This window comes from Arachis stenosperma, chromosome 3, assembly GCF_014773155.1.
Source record: "Arachis stenosperma cultivar V10309 chromosome 3, arast.V10309.gnm1.PFL2, whole genome shotgun sequence".
In the NCBI taxonomy this organism is placed as follows: domain Eukaryota; kingdom Viridiplantae; phylum Streptophyta; class Magnoliopsida; order Fabales; family Fabaceae; genus Arachis; species Arachis stenosperma.
The window spans coordinates 156,952,756-156,971,126 of record NC_080379.1 but is presented as its reverse complement, the minus strand read 5'-3'; the positions used below and the strand labels follow the sequence as shown (position 1 = coordinate 156,971,126).

The 18,371-nt window shown below is 35.5% G+C and overlaps 1 protein-coding gene across 1 annotated transcript; it reads right to left on the bottom strand.

Moving 5' to 3' along the window:
• Positions 1-10,047: 10,047 nt before the first annotated feature.
• Positions 10,048-12,942, bottom strand: LOC130967009 (replication protein A 70 kDa DNA-binding subunit C-like). Its single transcript, XM_057891832.1, has 11 exons — positions 12,793-12,942; positions 12,411-12,678; positions 12,008-12,100; positions 11,834-11,918; positions 11,607-11,739; positions 11,314-11,471; positions 11,066-11,193; positions 10,768-10,967; positions 10,537-10,633; positions 10,328-10,413; positions 10,048-10,218 (listed from the first exon to the last, which is right to left on the bottom strand). Exons 1-11 carry the CDS (start codon positions 12,940-12,942, stop codon positions 10,048-10,050), a joined length of 1,569 nt encoding a protein of 522 aa, XP_057747815.1.
• Positions 12,943-18,371: the final 5,429 nt, after the last annotated feature.

Genomic DNA, 18,371 nt, shown 5'->3' with positions numbered 1-18,371 from the left:
ATGGGCACCAGCCCGGCGTTTAACGCCAGAATTGGCTCAAAACGTGATTTTGCATGCCATTTGGTGCAGGGATGACTTTTCCTTGACACCACAGGATCTGTGGACCCCACAGGATCCCCACCAACCCCACCACTCTCTCTCTTCTTCACCCATTCACCAATCACCTCAACACCTCTTCCCCAAAAACCCCTCACCTATCAAATCCCATCTTTCTCTTCACCACTCACATCCATCCTTCATAAAACCCCACCTACCTCACCCTTCAAATTCAAACCACTTTCCCTCCCAAACCCACCCATACATGACCGAACCATGAGCCCCCCTCCCCTATATATACCCTTCTTCACCCCTTCATTTTCACACACCCTAAACACCACTTCTCCCCCTCTTTGGCCGAACACAAAGCCATTCCCTTCTTCCTCATTTCTTCTTCTTCTACTCTCTTCTTTCTTCTTTTGCTCAAGGACGAGCAAACCTTTTAAGTTTGGTGTGGTAAAAGCATTGCTTTTTATTTTTCCATAACCATTTATGGCATCCAAGGCCGGAGAAACCTCTAGAAAGAGGAAAGGGAAGGCAAAAGCTTCCACATCCGAGTCATGGGAGATGGAGAGATTCATCTCAAGGGTGCATCAAGACCACTTCTATGAAGTTGTGGCCTTGAAGAAGGTGATCCCCGAGGTCCCTTTTTCACTCAAAAAGAGTGAATATCCGGAGATCCGACATGAGATCCGAAGAAGAGGTTGGGAAGTTCTTACCAACCCCATTCAACAAGTCAGAATCTTGATGGTTCAAGAGTTCTATGCCAATGCATGGATCACCAAGAACCATGATCAAAGTGTGAACCCGGATCCAAAGAATTGGCTTACTATGGTTCGGGGGAAATACTTGGATTTCAGTCCGGAGAATGTAAGGTTGGCATTCAACTTGCCCATGATGCAAGGAGATGAACATCCTTACACTAGAAGGGTCAACTTTGATCAAAGGTTGGACCAAGTCCTCACAGTCATATGTGAAGAGGGCGCATAATGGAAGAGAGATTCAAGAGGAAAGCCGGTTCAATTGAGAAGGCATGACCTCAAGCCCGTGGCTAGAGGATGGTTGGAGTTTATCCAACGCTCAATCATTCCCACTAGCAACCGGTCCGAAGTTACTCTAGACCGGGCCATCATGATTCATAGCATCATGATTGGAGAAGAAGTGGAAGTTCATGAGGTTATAGCCCAAGAACTATATAAGGTGGCGGACAAGTCCTCCATCTTGGCAAGGTTAGCCTTTCCTCACCTCATTTGTCACCTCTGTTATTCAGTTGGAGTTAACATAGAAGGAGACACCCCCATTGATGAGGATAAGCCCATCACTAAGAAAAGGATGGAGCAAACAAGAGACCCCTCTCATCATGAGATCCCTGAGATTCCTCAAGGGATGCACTTTCCTCCACAAGACTATTGGGAGCAACTAAACACCTCCCTAGGAGAATTGAGTTCCAACATGGGACAACTAAGGGTGGAGCACCAAGAACATTCCATCCTCCTCCATGAAATTAGAGAAGATCAAAGAATCATGAGAGAGGAGCAACAAAGACAAGGAAGAGACATTGAGGAGCTCAAGCACTCCATAAGACCTTCAAGAGGAAGAACAAGCCGCCATCACTAAGGTGGACCCGTTCTTTAATCTCCTTGTTCTTTATTTTCTTGTTTTTCGAAAATTTATACTTATGTTTATCCATGTTTGTGTCTTATGATCATTAGTGTCTATGCCTTAAAGTTATGAATGTCCTATGAATCCATCACCTTTCTTAAATAAACAATGTTCTTAATTGAAAAAAAAAGATGAGAATTGCATGAATTTTGAATTTTATAACAGTTTGATTATTTTGATGTGGTGGCAATATTTTTGTTTTCTGAATGTATGCTTAAACAGTGCATATGTCTTTTGAATTTGTGGTTCATGAATGTTGGCTCTTGAAAGAATGATGAAAAAGGAGACATGTTACTGAGGATCTGAAAAATCATAAAAATGATTCTTGAAGCAAGAAAAAGCAGTAAATACAAAAAAAACGAAAAAAAAAGGAGAAAGAGAAAAAAAAAGAAAAAGAAAGAAATAAAGTTGTGATCCAAGGCAAAAAGAGTGTGCTTAAGAACCCGGGACACCTCTAATTGGGGACTCTAGCAAAGTTGAGTCACAATCTGAAAGGGTTCACCCAATTATGTGTCTGTGGCATGTATGTATCCGGTGGTAATACTGGAAGACAGAGTGCTTTGGGCCACGGCCAAGACTCATAAAGTAGCTGTGTTCAAGAATCATCATACTTAACTAGGAGAATCAATAACACTATCTGGATTCTGAGTTCCTAAAGAAGCCAATCATTCTGAATTTCAAAGGATAGAGTGAGATGCCAAAACTGTTCAGAGGCAAAAAGCTAAAAGCCCCGCTCATCTAATTAATTCTGATCTTCATAGATGTTTTTGGAGTTCATTGCATATTCTCTTCTTTTTATCTTATTTGATTTTCAGTTGCTTGAGGACAAGCAACAATTTAAGTTTGGTGTTGTGATGAGCGGATAATTTGTACGCTTTTTGGCATTGTTTTTAGTATCTTTTTAGTAGTTTTAGTTGAGTTCTTAGTATATTTTTATTATTTTTTAGTTAAAATTCACTTTTCTGGACTTTACTATGAGTTTGTGTGTTTTTCTGTGATTTCAGGTATTTTCTGACTGAAATTGAGGGACCTGAGCAAAAATCTGATTCAGAGACTGAAAAGGACTGCAGATGCTGTTGGATTCTGACCTCCCTGCACTCGAAGTGGATTTTCTGGAGCTACAGAAGCCCAATTGGCGCGCTCTCAACGGCGTTGGAAAGTAGACATCCTGGGCTTTCCAGCAATATATGATAGTCCATACTTTGCTCAAGATTTGATGGCCCAAACCGGCGTTCAAAGTCACCCTTAGATTTCCCAGCGTTAAACGCCGGAACTGGCACCTAAATGGGAGTTAAACGCCCAAACTGGCATAAAAGCTGGCGTTTAACTCCAAGAAGAGTCTCTACACGAAAATGCTTCATTGCTCAGCCCAAGCACACACCAAGTGGGCCCGGAAGTGGATTTTTATGTCATTTACTCATCTTTGTAAACCTTAGGCTACTAGTTTTCTATAAGTAGGACCTTTTGCTTTTGTATTTTTATCTTGGTTCTTCTGGTTCCCTCTCTGGGGCCGAAACCAATGATCACTCTTGTTCTTATGTATTTTCAACGGTGGAGTTTCTACACACCATAGATTAAGGTGTGGAGCTCTGCTGTACCTCGAGTATTAATGCAATTACTATTGTTCTTCTATTCAATTCCGCTTGTTCTTTGTCCAAGATATCACTTGTTCTTCAACTTGATGAATGTGATGATCCGTGACACTCATCATCATTCTCACCTATGAACGTGTGACTGACAACCACCTCCGTTCTACCTTAGATTGGGTGAATATCTCTTGGATTCCTGATACACGATGCATGGTTGATCGCCTGACAACCGAGTGCTCGCCTGACAAACGAGCCAGCCATTCCATGAGATCAGAGTCTTCGTGGTATAGGCAAGAACTGATGGCGGCATTCAAGAGAATCCGGAAGGTCTAACCTTGTCTGTGGTATTCTGAGTAGGATTCAATGATTGAATGACTGTGACGTGCTTTAAACTCCTAGCAGGCGGGGCGTTAGTGACAGACGCAAAAGAATCACTGGATTCTATTCCGGCCTAACCGAGAACCGACAGATGGATAGCCGTGCCGTGACAGGGTGCGTTGAACATTTCCACTGAGAGGATGGGAGGTAGCCACTCACAACGGTGAAACCCTTGCATAAGCTTGCCATGGAAAGGAGTAAGAAGGATTGGATGAAGACAGTAGGAAAGCAGAGAGACGGAAGGGAAGGCATCTTCATACGCTTATCTAAAGCTCTCACCAATGATATACATAAGTATCTCTATCTTTATCTTTATGTTTCATTCATCATCTATACCCATTTGAGTCCGCCTGACTAAGATTTACAAGGTGACCATAGCTTGCTTCATACCAACAATCTCCGTGGGATCGACCCTTACTCGCGTAAGGTTTATTACTTGGACGACCCAGTGCACTTGCTGGTTAGTTGTGCGAAGTTGTGTTTATGCCATGGTATTGAGCACCAAGTCTTTGGAGCCATTACTAGGGATTATTTGAGTTGTAGTGATCACAATTTCATGCACCACCCATCTTCATCAAAACTCGTTTGGTCAACGAATCTTTTCGGATAAAATTTTGAGCACTTACCATCTTTCATGAAAGGAGAACTCGGTTTAAGTCGACCACAGGGACCATGGATCATGTACTTGGTGACGACCTTATAAAGATATGGAAATTTCTGTGGATTGGGTAGCTCGGCACAGATGAATTCATCAACAATTTCAACACTTTGTAAGTTGCTTTCCCCATTAAGCCAGAGTAACATGTGTGCATGCGGTAGACCTCTTTTTTAGAACTCAATAGTATACATACCTAAAAAATTCAAAAAACATACTAAAGAACCAAACAACTACATGTCCGACAACAACAGACAGAAATTGAAATGCTAAGCAAGAAAAAAACATTCCTGCATTAAGTGGACAAAAAAAAACACACCTTCCTTGAGATCGCTAAGGAGGCACTTCAACTTGGCATGAAAGACATGACAAGAGATATCAGGACGATCAGCGATGGGAATTCGCTCTCGCTCTGTGAACCGCTGAAATTCAGGCCAATTTGGATTACATGTAATAGTGAGGAATAAATCTGGATAGCCAAAATGTTTACAAATTGCCATGGCATCCTGACAATGGTTAAACATATAACATCTACCACCAGTGAAGGAGGAAGACAAAATGATTCCTGTCCCAATTGAAGAAGCCTCATCATCGCCACGACGCATAGCCTCTTCTATTCCTTGAAGGACTTCTCCTCTAATTGTACTTTGCTTCATTCTAATCTCATACAACCTCTGGGACTCAATTATCGTGAAACAATAAAAAACAAATTGTTGAAATAACCACCTACACTTGTGAATAATTCCATCTTCGTGCTCCCTAATCTGGAGACGAAAACATATGAATTCCCTGAGAGAAACTCTTGTTCTCCTTCTAGGAACATATCCAGGCTGTTCACCTCGATAACCAATGTTTAGATGATAACCATCCTCGCCATATGGAAACAACAGAGGATACTGTAAGGGCCAATACAGAGCATGAGTTTCATATATATGTTGCAACCGACCACCAGTAGATCGAACAATAATGTCACGACCATGGTCTGACGAATCAAAATCTCCAACAATCAAAGCAGCAACTTCACCGCAAGAGGGAGCACCATACATTCTTCGATCAACGTTCCGTTGCGAATACAACTTCAATGAGAAAACCTCAGATGGATGACACTGATAGAATTCTCTAACTCTTTGAAATGATTGTGCTATGACATTATGAGTATCGATCATTTGCAACAACTCAGTTATCAATTCTTTATCTATCTCAGATGTTTGCCTAAAACAAATATATATTAACCACAAAAAATATATTTAAAAACCACACAGAATACAATTGTAACATACTTTGATATATAATTATAAGCAAAAAATGACTAATAGCATATTATAAATGAAACAAAACACAGTATAACTATGAAGTCACAGCTATAAACCTGTTTTCCAATACAGATAACACTAAAACATCAAGAAAATACAACAAAAAGGCTAAACAACAATGTTTCAAACACACATACCCAAAGATTTTCTGCCTATGCATTATCTCATGCTGAGTGTCGTATATATATAACTGTGCAAATTTAGGCTTCTCACCAGCATCTGGGAGCAAACTTTCAATCCGATGATAATTTTGACCACTTATTATAAATTGCGGTGGACCCCTCCCATCATTCACTGAATCCAATACCTTACCGCCAAGAGACGTGAAGGCAAACATACTGTTATAAGATCGAATATTTTTTTGGAAGTACAAACTCTTGCTATCATGTCCATTGATCAAATCATATAACAGATCTGGGGGCTTTTGGAGATAAGGTAACTGAATTTTTCCCTTTGAGAAACAAACAGTAAAAATAGGACGATTAACTGTAGAATCTCTTTCAACACGTTCTAATAACCAGAAACACGCGCCACAAATTAAACATTCATAGTTAGGGTCACCAACATTAAGGCAACCTGGTAAACATAAAATCAAGAAAAATATACACAACAATAAAAGAATTTCATCTGAATTATATGACACGAAATAGATTCAACACAAAATGAATAAACCATTAGTATAAAGATATAATATAGACTAAATACTTGACTCATTTGAATGTGTGAGAAAAATATATCACAAAACACTATTTTTATTTTACACTAATTGAATAATATCTCATGACATAATCACAATCGGATGTTTTAGAACTAAATAAATAAGGGTTCTATTTTACTATTCTTGAATAATATATGATTTAAGAAAGAGAGCGTACCTTGTATCTCACTTTGCAAGAACAGAGAATGATCAATAACAGAACCAACTTGACTGAATGAATTTATGGAAGGATCATATATTTCTGATTGGTCTATATCATCCATTTTGATTTAAAATAAGACAAACTTATGTAAAGATATATTCGACAACCAAATATAAACAAAAAGTAATCATGCAATAAGAAATCAATTAATTATCTAATAATGAACATGCAAGATGAACACTACAAATATAATAAAGTATGAAAATCAATAAAAATTAAACATTCATTTATGAACTAAGTAAATATAAATAAAACTAAATGCACATTCAAAAAGAGTTTCACTTTTAATAACATTAGAATAGACTTTGTTTTATTATTTTAATCACTAATACTAACTACGAACGTTCAAATTAAATAATCTAAATTACTATTAGAATCATTTTGTATTTTTTTAGACGCTAATGACTCAATTGGTCCTTAGAATTTTGTAAAATTTTAAAACAAGTGCATATATTTTTGTTTTTAACTTTAATTGAGTCATTGCACACTTTTTTTTTCTTAATTGGCTACGAAGGCCTTCTTTTTCTCTTACTTCAATCCATGCACCACATTATTTTTTGTAAATACCTCGTCATACAATTGACCAAATCACTATCGAGAGAGGCATAATTGAAGAAACTGAAAAAAAATTGACAAAGAGAACTAAAAGAAAAAATATTTATATGGAACTAATAGAAGATTTGCAGAAATTAAAGGAATGGACATAATAATTAAACCTTTTTTTTAATGTACAACTACTGATTATGACATAAAACCATAGTTGTAAGAACCGGACCAGACCTGCCAGTTCAGCCGAAAAACCGATGAATCAATCGAACCGACAGTTTGGCCGGTCCGGGTTTAGATTTCAACCGAAGAAGGATGTCAACCGTTTAAAACCGGCTGATTCTTCACAAACCGGACGAAACCGGCCAGTTCGATGCAATCCATGAACAGGCTATGCTCACAACAAATGCAAGTCTTGGATGCTCCAACAGCATTTGAATATTGGATCCAATATTCAAAAATGCTTCTAGTGAGTATTGAACCCATGTCTCCTTGCTAGGCAAGCATAAGGAATACCACCAAGCTGTTGTGTTCATTTATAAATGTACATTCTGATTATTCTATATATTATATACATACACAACTGAATTATTTTATTTTTATTTGTTTTAATTTTAGTTTTATACTCAATTTTTTTAATTCTTTAGAATTTATAGAATCATTAAAATAAGTATCAAATATTTTAATATTTACATTTACATATTAAAATCTTAGTAAAGATATCTATGTGAAATTTTTTAGAGTATTGAGTTAATAAGTCTTCGAAGATTTTGCCCTATGACAAATTAGTAAGAACATCTAAGGATCACCACTAAATTTCACATGATAAATTAATGGAGGGACGTAATCTGTTCATGATTTACTATCTTGAAGGACCAAATTCATATTTATTTTTTTTCAAGGGCTAATTAATCTGAAGTAGAAAAATTTAAGGATGGACCTAATTGTCACTTTATTCAATTTTTTACTATTTTATGTCTTTTATTGACGTACAACCGGTTCTATCGGTTCAACCAGTGACTCACCGGTTGAACCAGTGAACCAGTGATCCAGTAACCTGAATGGTTCGGTCACCACTCACCAATTCAGTTCTGAGAACTACACATAAAACTAAGAAACTTTCAACAAATACCCCTGGTCTATTATTTAGCTAGAAAAGTTAACTAATTAACTAATTACGTGATTCCAATCACATAACCAACAAAATTTTCATATTCTTCAAGACAAAAATAAACACTAATTAAACAATTTAATAATCTCTAGTCCTTGTGTATGTTTGAAAGAACTATATAAATTAAACCTATCTATTGATCTAAACGATTCAATAAAGAATTTTATAATGGCATTAATTATGTTTATCACATGCAACAACTGGTCAGGCTAACGCTAGCTAATCTAATTACCTTCAATAATTGTACACTCTGAATCAATTATTAACTATTTGAATAACTTTTAGCCATGTAAACAACAACAACTAAACAATTTCACGATTATGTTACCTAATTTAATAACAAGTTATCACAATTTAAGGTTATTATAATTACTTTAAATCATATCTAGAATTATTAAATCACGACTGATTCTAAAAATATTAACTGAGTTGTCAAATTAAAAAGAGACCAAGTACAGAAGTCTAGTCATATGTTTAATTATAAATTTTCTGGGTTACTAATAGTTAAAGTAACCCTTTTAGGTGTAACAACATAAAATACAATAATAAATGACTTAAATACATTTTCTATTAGATATAAATCAAAGAAACTTAAAATATAATTTAACAGAAAAAAATCAGATGGGAATAAAATACTTAAAGATATTATTATACCTGACAAAATAAGATTTGAACTCTGATTAACATTCTGGGACACCTCAAATAAATTTTCTAAAACATAAGAAGAAATAGAAATATTAAAAACATATAAAATAAACAGATAGATTATTATAAACACAAAGATTAACTACAAAAATATAAAGAGAGCAATAAAAATTACCCATATAATCATTCAAAGAGAGAGCAGGGATCGAGGAATCAAGGACCTCTAAAGCATTACAAAACGAAGAAAAATTACAATCACTCGCATAGATATCAAATCACTCAAAATTGGATTATAAAACACTAAAAATATCATGAAAGTCAATTCAGTACTGACCTCTTGCATTTCGATGGTGACTTTGTGTTTGCTTTCTTTTCAAAGAATTTTGCCTATATTCTCTAGCACGAACAGAGTTATGAGACATCTGTGTTACTCGTATTAAACAAAGCAAGAGGTTAAAACACAAAAGGCAAGAAGTACGCCTAATTCATTGCCAAAAAGACATGCACATCATTAAGTTCCTATAAGCAACAGGTGAAAAACAAAAGGAGGGGGAAGGGGGATGGTTGGCAGCAAAAGTTGTCAAACACACCAACAAAGAACTCATATAACCATTCACACCTTTGATAACACAGAAAATGAAAGAAATAGAGTATTATAATGAACACCAATAACTAATCAACATGAAAAGATAAAGTTGTACAACAATAAAGAAATACAAATAAAAACTACTGCATTTCATTAAAATATTGATTGATAGTGATATAGAAAATTAGATATGGCTATCTCCCCTATGATAAAGAGTATTCTAACATCTGACCACATATCCTAGTATGTAACCTAAAGAGGGTACAACATTGAAAATGTGTCCAATCCTTAGCAGAGTCACTATTACAAAAGAGGAGTTGAGAATAGACCAACTTGGCACATTACCCGAGCCATCACAAAAGGAAAACCCCTATATTTGACAATCCTATTTGTTGGACACAATCCAAAAAATTCAAATCAAAATAGCATCCAGCCAGCATGATTACATGTCCATCTATTTAGAATCACAAGCCTTCCTAAACACTTATAGATACACTATATAAAACACCTACACCTAGACACAGCAGCTCAATTCCACACCTTCAATCAAACTCCATTAACCTTGACAACCTTGAACCCACACCCATCTACATCAACAGCAGCCTCTCCAAATTGAGGATTCAAATTTCTCTTACCCTTGGAAGTGACAACATGATTCTCATGAATAAGCTTCTCTTCATATTGCGAAGGTGCTTCAAGAACATGGGACAACACCTCCTATCACAAAAAAAAATTAAAAAAAGGCATGAAACTCACTCAAGAATGCAAAATACAATTAGAAACAGCACACATAGGAATGAGAAAAAAAATTATTATCCATCAGCACCTGAGTTTCTTTTTCTGCTGAGCTAAGCAATATATCCAGTTCAGCAGAAAGATCATCACAAACAGTATCATTGCTGGGTGTTTTCTCTTATTTTCCATGTTCACCATCATTTAAGCCAACAAACTCAGTCCTTCCGGAAACAGCAGGCTATTTTTCAGCCAAAAAATCTATAAGAATGGGGGATTTACACAAAATCCCAGAACACTCACCAGCATCTTTCTCACTTTTGATAAAACTATCTGAAGACTCCTTCTTAATACCAACATCCCCTTTTCCACAAGGAACAAATTTGTGTAAATCATGCTCCTATTCATATGCCATAAGAGTTTAAAAATACATAAGACCATAACAGAAATTCACCACAGTAAGATACATAAATAAAAAATAACAAATTAATGATGAATTAACACGATCTAAAAATATTTGTATGTATATCTAACCTTTTTTGGAGTAGACTCGTCATCAGCATCATAATCGGGAAGTTCAAACATCGCAATAGTAGTAGAATCATCACAAATTCTCCTAACTCGGAAAGTCCCATAAAATGTATCATGTGGCACACCTTTGGTATCAACCTTGAGTAGCAACTTCTTTCCAATGAGCCCTTGGAATATGGAGGATAAGTATCCCCACATATAAGCTATTTTGAAAGTAATACATAAGAAATATAGAGTTTGAATAATAAATATGGGAAACCATAAAGTGAACAACACATAAAAGAAAACTAAAAACATACACTTGCATTTCTTTGAACCTCAATAAACAAGTCAGCACATGATTTCTTAAGCAAATAAGATGCCTCACGATCAAAGAGAAGGAAAATACCCTCCCCAGTATGATCTTCAACTGTTATTTTAATTTTAAATCTGCATAGAGAAAAAAATAAAAAAGAACACAATCATTCAGATAAATAATACCAAAAAACCTTATTTTTATAAACAATACACTCTACAATATGAGAAGACATTTTCAACAAAATTTCTGACCTTGGAGTGATATTAGTTATGTGCTTCAAACAAAAATCACAGTAATATGCACCATTTTGAGGATAGATACCCTTTCCACACACACAAGCAGAATACCACCAACCTCCATCCTCAACAATACCTTGAATTGCACCAAAAATGATAAAAAAAAAACCCTCCTATCCAATGGGAATTTCAGAGTTAATTAACAACATGAATGAAAAAACAGATCTGGAAATTCTTGTTTGATTTTCTTTTTTGATTCATTTGTGTATAAAAGAAACAGAAACACAACTAACTCAAAAGAAAACAACCTGATTGTTATCTTGAAGCTCTTCAATAGTGCATTTTCTAGTTAAACGCATGAAATCATCTTCCAAGGAGAGAACTTTACCCTCATTTGCAATAAACAGTAGCTGGGTACCATTGACACCTTGCTCAATTATACTAAAAAAAATTAATACAAATACTTGTACTTGTTACTCCAGATTGCTTGTAAATAAAGAATACAATAAACATCAACAAAATAAAGCATGCTAACCTTTGCCTGAATTCAACAACTTCAGGAATATCAGGATTAAATAACATTTGAGTGGCATACATCACATTTTGAAGACTTACTTGACCTACACAGCAACAAAGAAAGAGTCTAGCAAACTTTATTGGAGACAATACCTATAGCAGCCATGAGATGTACAGAAAAAAAATAATATACCCCTAAAGAACTTGACTTTTGCAAGTTGAATCAATACAATAGGCTGCTCCACATGGCCAGAGGCAAGAAAATGATTCACTTGATTAACATAATCTCCAAACAATGCACATCACACTGTAAGACTGAAACTCAAAAGATGACAAAGAATCAAACAGAAAATAAGCAAAAAAGATCATTAAAAGATAAAGAGAAAGCGCCAGAAATGACTCAATGAACATACTCTTTTGAAGTTAATTCCAATGCAATCATTTTTACAATTTTCCCCTCTTTTGCATATTCTTTCTCTTCTCCGACTGAAGTTAAAAGACCAATGACATCTATTCCAAATAAACACAATCTATTAACTATTCAAAGAATTTGTTAAAAAAACTTCAATAACAGAAAAGCAGGAAGTTATACACACCAACTAAGAAATCATAATCTTGGGTCATGTTCAGCAGCTCAGAAAAAGGAAACATGTTGAAACAAGTCTTAGGGATAACATCTTCATCAATAGCTACAACAGTGGTTCGGTGAAGAAAAACCAATTTGAATTCATGAGAAGTTGCTCTATAACTACCATGATTTGACACAACAGTAAAATATGCCATTCTATAAACTTGTCCTTCAACTATATGATCCCTAAACCTATTAAGCAGTGGTTTCTTGACTGTAGCTTGTATTTTTTCACACTAGAAATGGAACAAAAGAACAAAATCAGAATAATGAAACACATAATTTAAAGTTGAAAACTTAAAAAATAACAAGTAAGACCATATTTAAAAGAGAAGCTAATAGGGGCTAACATGCTCATCAAGGAGAATCATCTCCATTGAGTTAGGAACCTCATGGTTACCAAAAGAGGGTATAACCCAAAACCTTAGAACCCTAACTTTCAGCCTCCAAGCCTCTCTAAGAGGATGCATCTTAGAAATCATATCAAATGGAGGAGGCATTGCAGTAAAAAGAAAGGAGATAAAAAGAGTAGATGAAATAGATCAAAATGTAAACAGAAAAATTCTGAAATAAATATAGCTTAGGAGCAAATACAACACAGCAGAATGTTTGTGCATTCAATGTGCTTCACCAACAATCCTTTTATAGAAAAAATCCAGGACACAATCTCACATTTTTTAATTCAAATTCAGGAGGAAAATGGAGGGTAATTGAGTTGAATAACCAAATTTTTCATTTAATGAGGAAGAAGCTATGAATCAATTCATATCAATCACATCACCACTCACCAAATAGATGAGATAGAAAGCACATACCTTGACAAATATTTCCACATTCTCATCTCCATTCAATGGCACATAGACAACTAATCATAGCAGCAAAAGCTGAAACAACACAAAAGCAAGAAAAAGAATTGATACTTTCGAGAAATCAAAAAATAGGGACCAGAAATTGAGATATCACATCACACCTACTACAGTGCAGCTACATGTCATTAGACCATAGGAAAGGCAGTCACCAACTACCCCAAACAATGATTCTAGTGATGGCAATGAAAGTTGGTAAATATGCTAGGTAGGGATACATTTGAAACAGCAGATAAATGGGAACAAAAGTATAGACAAACATGAATAAAAATATGTCAATCACATCAACATTCATAAAATGGATGATAATGAAACCTGATACCTTCATAATGATTCCCAAATTTTCAATTTCCAATAAAGAATATATAGCACAACCTTATTATGTGTGGAGAACACATTTTCATGGGAAGACCAGCTGCTGGATAGTTTTTTCTTTGGCTAAGGACATGTGCTAGTTAGACAAAGAATACCATGAACCCATTTTACTCGCACAAGGCCATTCTTTTCTCAATGAACCTCTTAATTTGAGGCCAAGGAGGTGTATGTCCATCTAACAGCTGAAGTATAAAATAGAATTAACACAATCAACAGAAAAATGTAATCCAATTCAGTTGGACTTAAAAAATAAATAAATAAATAAACAACAGGCTACACATCAATTTTTGTAAATCACATCACCACTGATAGAATAGATTAGGTACAAAATCCATTCCTTCATAATCATCCACACAACTCACATGCAACAAGAAACACAAATAGTGGAGTGATGCCATCATTTTTTTCTCTAATTATCAATAGAAAATAAGAATGGAAAAATTGTGAAAATTAGTTAAACTTTGGGACAGACCTAGTAACAAAAATAGTGGAGTGATACCATCTTATTCTAACAAAGCCAATTCCTTTGTGAATGACATCTCAAATTCAGGACAAAGACCCCCATGTCTTTTCAAGAGCTGAAATACAAAATAATTTTTACATAAATAATTAAAAAAAATTGAGAATGAAATTGAGTTGAATAACCAAATCTTTCATTCAATGAGGAAAAAACTATAAATCAATTCATATCAATCACATTACTACTCACCAAATAGGTTAGATAGAAAGCCCATACCTTCATAGGCATTCCCACATTCTCATCTCCATTCAATAGCATAGAGACAACTAATCATAGGAGCAAAACCTGAAGCAACACAAAAACAGAAAAAACAAGTGAAACTTTCAAGAAATCAGAAAATAGGGACCAGAAATTGAGATATGAGATAATACCTACTACAGTGCACCTACACGTCATAAGAACATAGGGAAGGCAGTAATCAACTATCCCAAACAATGATTCTACTCATGACAATGAGAGTTGGTATAAATTGGTTAGGCAAAGATACATTCAAACAGCAGATGAGTGGGGAAAAAAAGTATAGACAAACATGAGTAAAAATCTCTCAATGACATCAACATTCATGGAATGGATGAGATTGAAACCTCATATGTTGATAATGATTCTCAAATTTCGAATTTCCAATGAAGAATATAGAGCACAACCTAATTATGTATCCAGACCACATTTTCATGCGAATATTACATCAAACATAGATAAGGGGACATGTTTCTGAACACAGAAAACAGTTTAAAAACTCAAGGGATTTGTTAAATGTACACAAAGTAAAAAATTAAAAATATATTCATGGAAAAAAAAACAAAACACATGCAACAAACAATTCAGCAGCTAACAAATGGAGATCTGATAATGAGTTCAAACTGAAAGTTAACAGCAACTCCAAAAAATTGTAACGAAGAAGATGAACCCACAAAAAAATTGAATAACCAAATCTTTCATTTAATGAGGAAGAAGCTATGAATCAATTCATATCAATCACATCACCACTCACCAAATAGGTTAGATAGAAAGCCCATACCTTAATAGGCATTCCCAGATTCTCATCTCCATTCAATGGCACATAGACAACTAATGATAGCAGCAAAAGCTGAACCAACACAAAAACAGGAAAAAGAAGTGAACCTTTGGAGAAATCAAAAAATAGGGACCAAAAATTGAGATTTCACACCACACCTACTACAGTGCAGCTACATGTCATTCGACCACAGGGAAGGCAGTCACCAACTACCCCAAACAATGATTCTAGTGCTGGCAATGAGAGTTACTAAATGTGTTAGGTAGGAATAAATTCGAGACAGCAGATAAATGGGAACAAAAGTATACACAAACATAAATAAAAAGCTGTCAATCACATCAAAATTCATGAAAAGGATGAGACTGAAACCTCATACCTTGATAATGATTCCAAAATTTTCAATTTCCAATAAAGAATATATAGTACAACCTTATTATGTGTGGAGAACACATTTTCATGGGAAGACCAGCTGCTGAATAGTTTTTTCTTTGGATAAAGACATGTGCTAGTTAGAGAAAGAACACCATGAAGCCATTTTACTGGCACAAGGCAATTCTTTTCTCAATGAACCTCTTAACTTTGGGGCAGACCTAGTAACACAAATAGTCGAGTGATGTCATCTTATTCTAAGAAAGCCACTTCCTTTGTGAATGACATCTCAAATTCAGGAAAAGACTCCCATGTCTTTTCAAGAGGTGAAATACAAAATAATTTTTACATAAATAATAAAAAAAAACTGAGAATGCAATTGAGTTGAAAAAAAATCTTTCATTCAATAAGGAAGATGCTATGAATCAATTCACATCAATCACATCAATACTGACCAAATAGGTTAGATAAAAAGCCCATACCTTGATAGGTAATCCCACATTCTCATCTCTATTCAATGGCATAGAGACAACTAATCATAGGAGCAAAACCTGAACCAACACAAAAACAGGAAAAACAAGTGAAACTTTCAAGAAATCAAGAAATAGGGACCAAAAATTGAGATATGAGACCATACCTACTACAGTGCACCTACAGGTCATAAGACCATAGGGAAGGCAATAATCAACTACCCCAAACAATGATTCTACTCATCACAATGAGAGTTAGTAAATGTGTTAGGTAAGGATACATTCAAAATAGCAGATGAGTGGGAAAAAAGTATAGACAAACATGAGTAAAAATCTCTCAATGACATCAACATTCATGAAACGGATGAGATTCAAACCTCATACCTTGTTAATGATTCCCAAATTTTGGATTCCCAATGAAGAATATACAGAACAACCTTATTATGTATCCAGACCACATTTTCATGCAAAGATTACATCAAACATAGATAACAGAACATGTTTCTGAATACAGAAAATAGTTTAAAAACTCAAGGGATTTGTTGAATGTAAACAAACTAAAAAATAAAAAATATATTCATGAAAAACACAAAACACATGCAACAAACAATTCAACAGGTAACAAAAGGAGATCTGATAATGAGTTCAAACTGAAGGTTAACAGCAACTCAAAAAAAATGTAACCAAGAATATGAACCCACAAAAAAAACCAAGTCACATACACGATTTGCAAATTAGAAATTTTAGAAACCCTAGACAATAACATGTGCGTTAAACATCGAACAGATACCCAAAACGATCACAATTTGCAAGATTAGGAATTTCAGAAACCTTAGAGAATAAAATCTCGATTAACCATAGAACAGATACAAAAAATTATCAGAATTTGCACAATTAGAGATTTCACGAACCATAGACAATAAAACCTGGATCAATCGTGGAACAGATGACAAAATTCATCACAAGGATCGACAGAATGAAGGAAAAGAAAAAGGATGAAGAGGAAAATAGGTTTGGATGCACCTAATTGATTGATCTGAGATCTTGAATCTGACCGAAAAATTGGAAAATCAATAACCCGGATGAACGGCGACGAACAAACTTCCAGGAGAACACAGGTCATAGACAGAGTTTCGTATGGCAGACGAAACAAAATTTGGAGAAGAAAGCAAAGCTCCTAGGGTTCAAAGAAATCATTACCTATTCAAACAGATCCATCAAGAAGGAAGGTTGCCTCAGTGATTCGGTGAAAAGGATGTGACGTTGCGTGAGAGAGAAGGTGAAAGGGGTGGCTGACGACTACTGTTAGAGGAGCACATGCATCACCGAAAGAAAGGGGCCAGGTGGAGGAGGTGCCACCATGGAGGAGAGCCTCCACCTTGGACTGGAACCAGCATGGGTTGCGGGGAGGTCTCCAGCTCGGAGATGAATCCACGCCTATCTAGTGTATAATGATATTACATAATACTCTTATAATCTTGTGCATATGCTTTCCCACTTGATGCCTTTCTTCTATATAAATAAACATTACATATTTTTCCCGCTTTTTTCATTCTCAACTCTCAACAAACTCCTCTCTTTCTCTCTCTTTTCTCAGTTTTCAACTTTCCGCCGCCATAACAACATGCGCAAACATCATTCACCACCACCGTCACCAACAACCCCCGCTGCCGATGGAAACCCAGAATCCAGTGCTGACGTGCTGGAACCTGCCGCTCGTGTCCTGAAGCTGGTTTCTGATACGGCGGTTATAATCATAGGGAAAAGAGGATGCTGCATGTGCCCCGTTGTGCAGAAGCTCTTGCAGGGTCAAGGAGTCAACCCTCCTTTGTACGAATTCGACGACGAGCACGAAGCTATGGTGGCCGCAGCGGTGTCAGGGATGGTTGTTGGCGGTGGCACAAAGGTGGTGGAGTTCCCAGTGGTGTTCGTGGGTGGTAAGTTTTTTGGTGGATTGGAGAGAGTGATGGCGGCTCATATCTCAGGGGAACTTGTTCCTGTACTCAAACAAGCTGGAGCTTGTAGCTTTAATTTTGAGCCTTTTCAATATTATGCATTACCTTAACCAAATTTTCTATATACAATTTTACCTAAACAGAGAAATTCATATTTCTCCTGGTTAGTGTTTGTTTCTAAAAACTAAAATTGAAACTGAGACTCGGATTTAATATTGTGTTTGGTGGTCAAATATTGAAATTAAAATTTTAGTTTTTTCAATCTCTTTAACAAATGAAGAGATGAGACTAAAATTTTTAAAATTTGAGATTAAAACTCTAATAATATATTTTTAAAATAGTCTTATTTATTTTTTAAA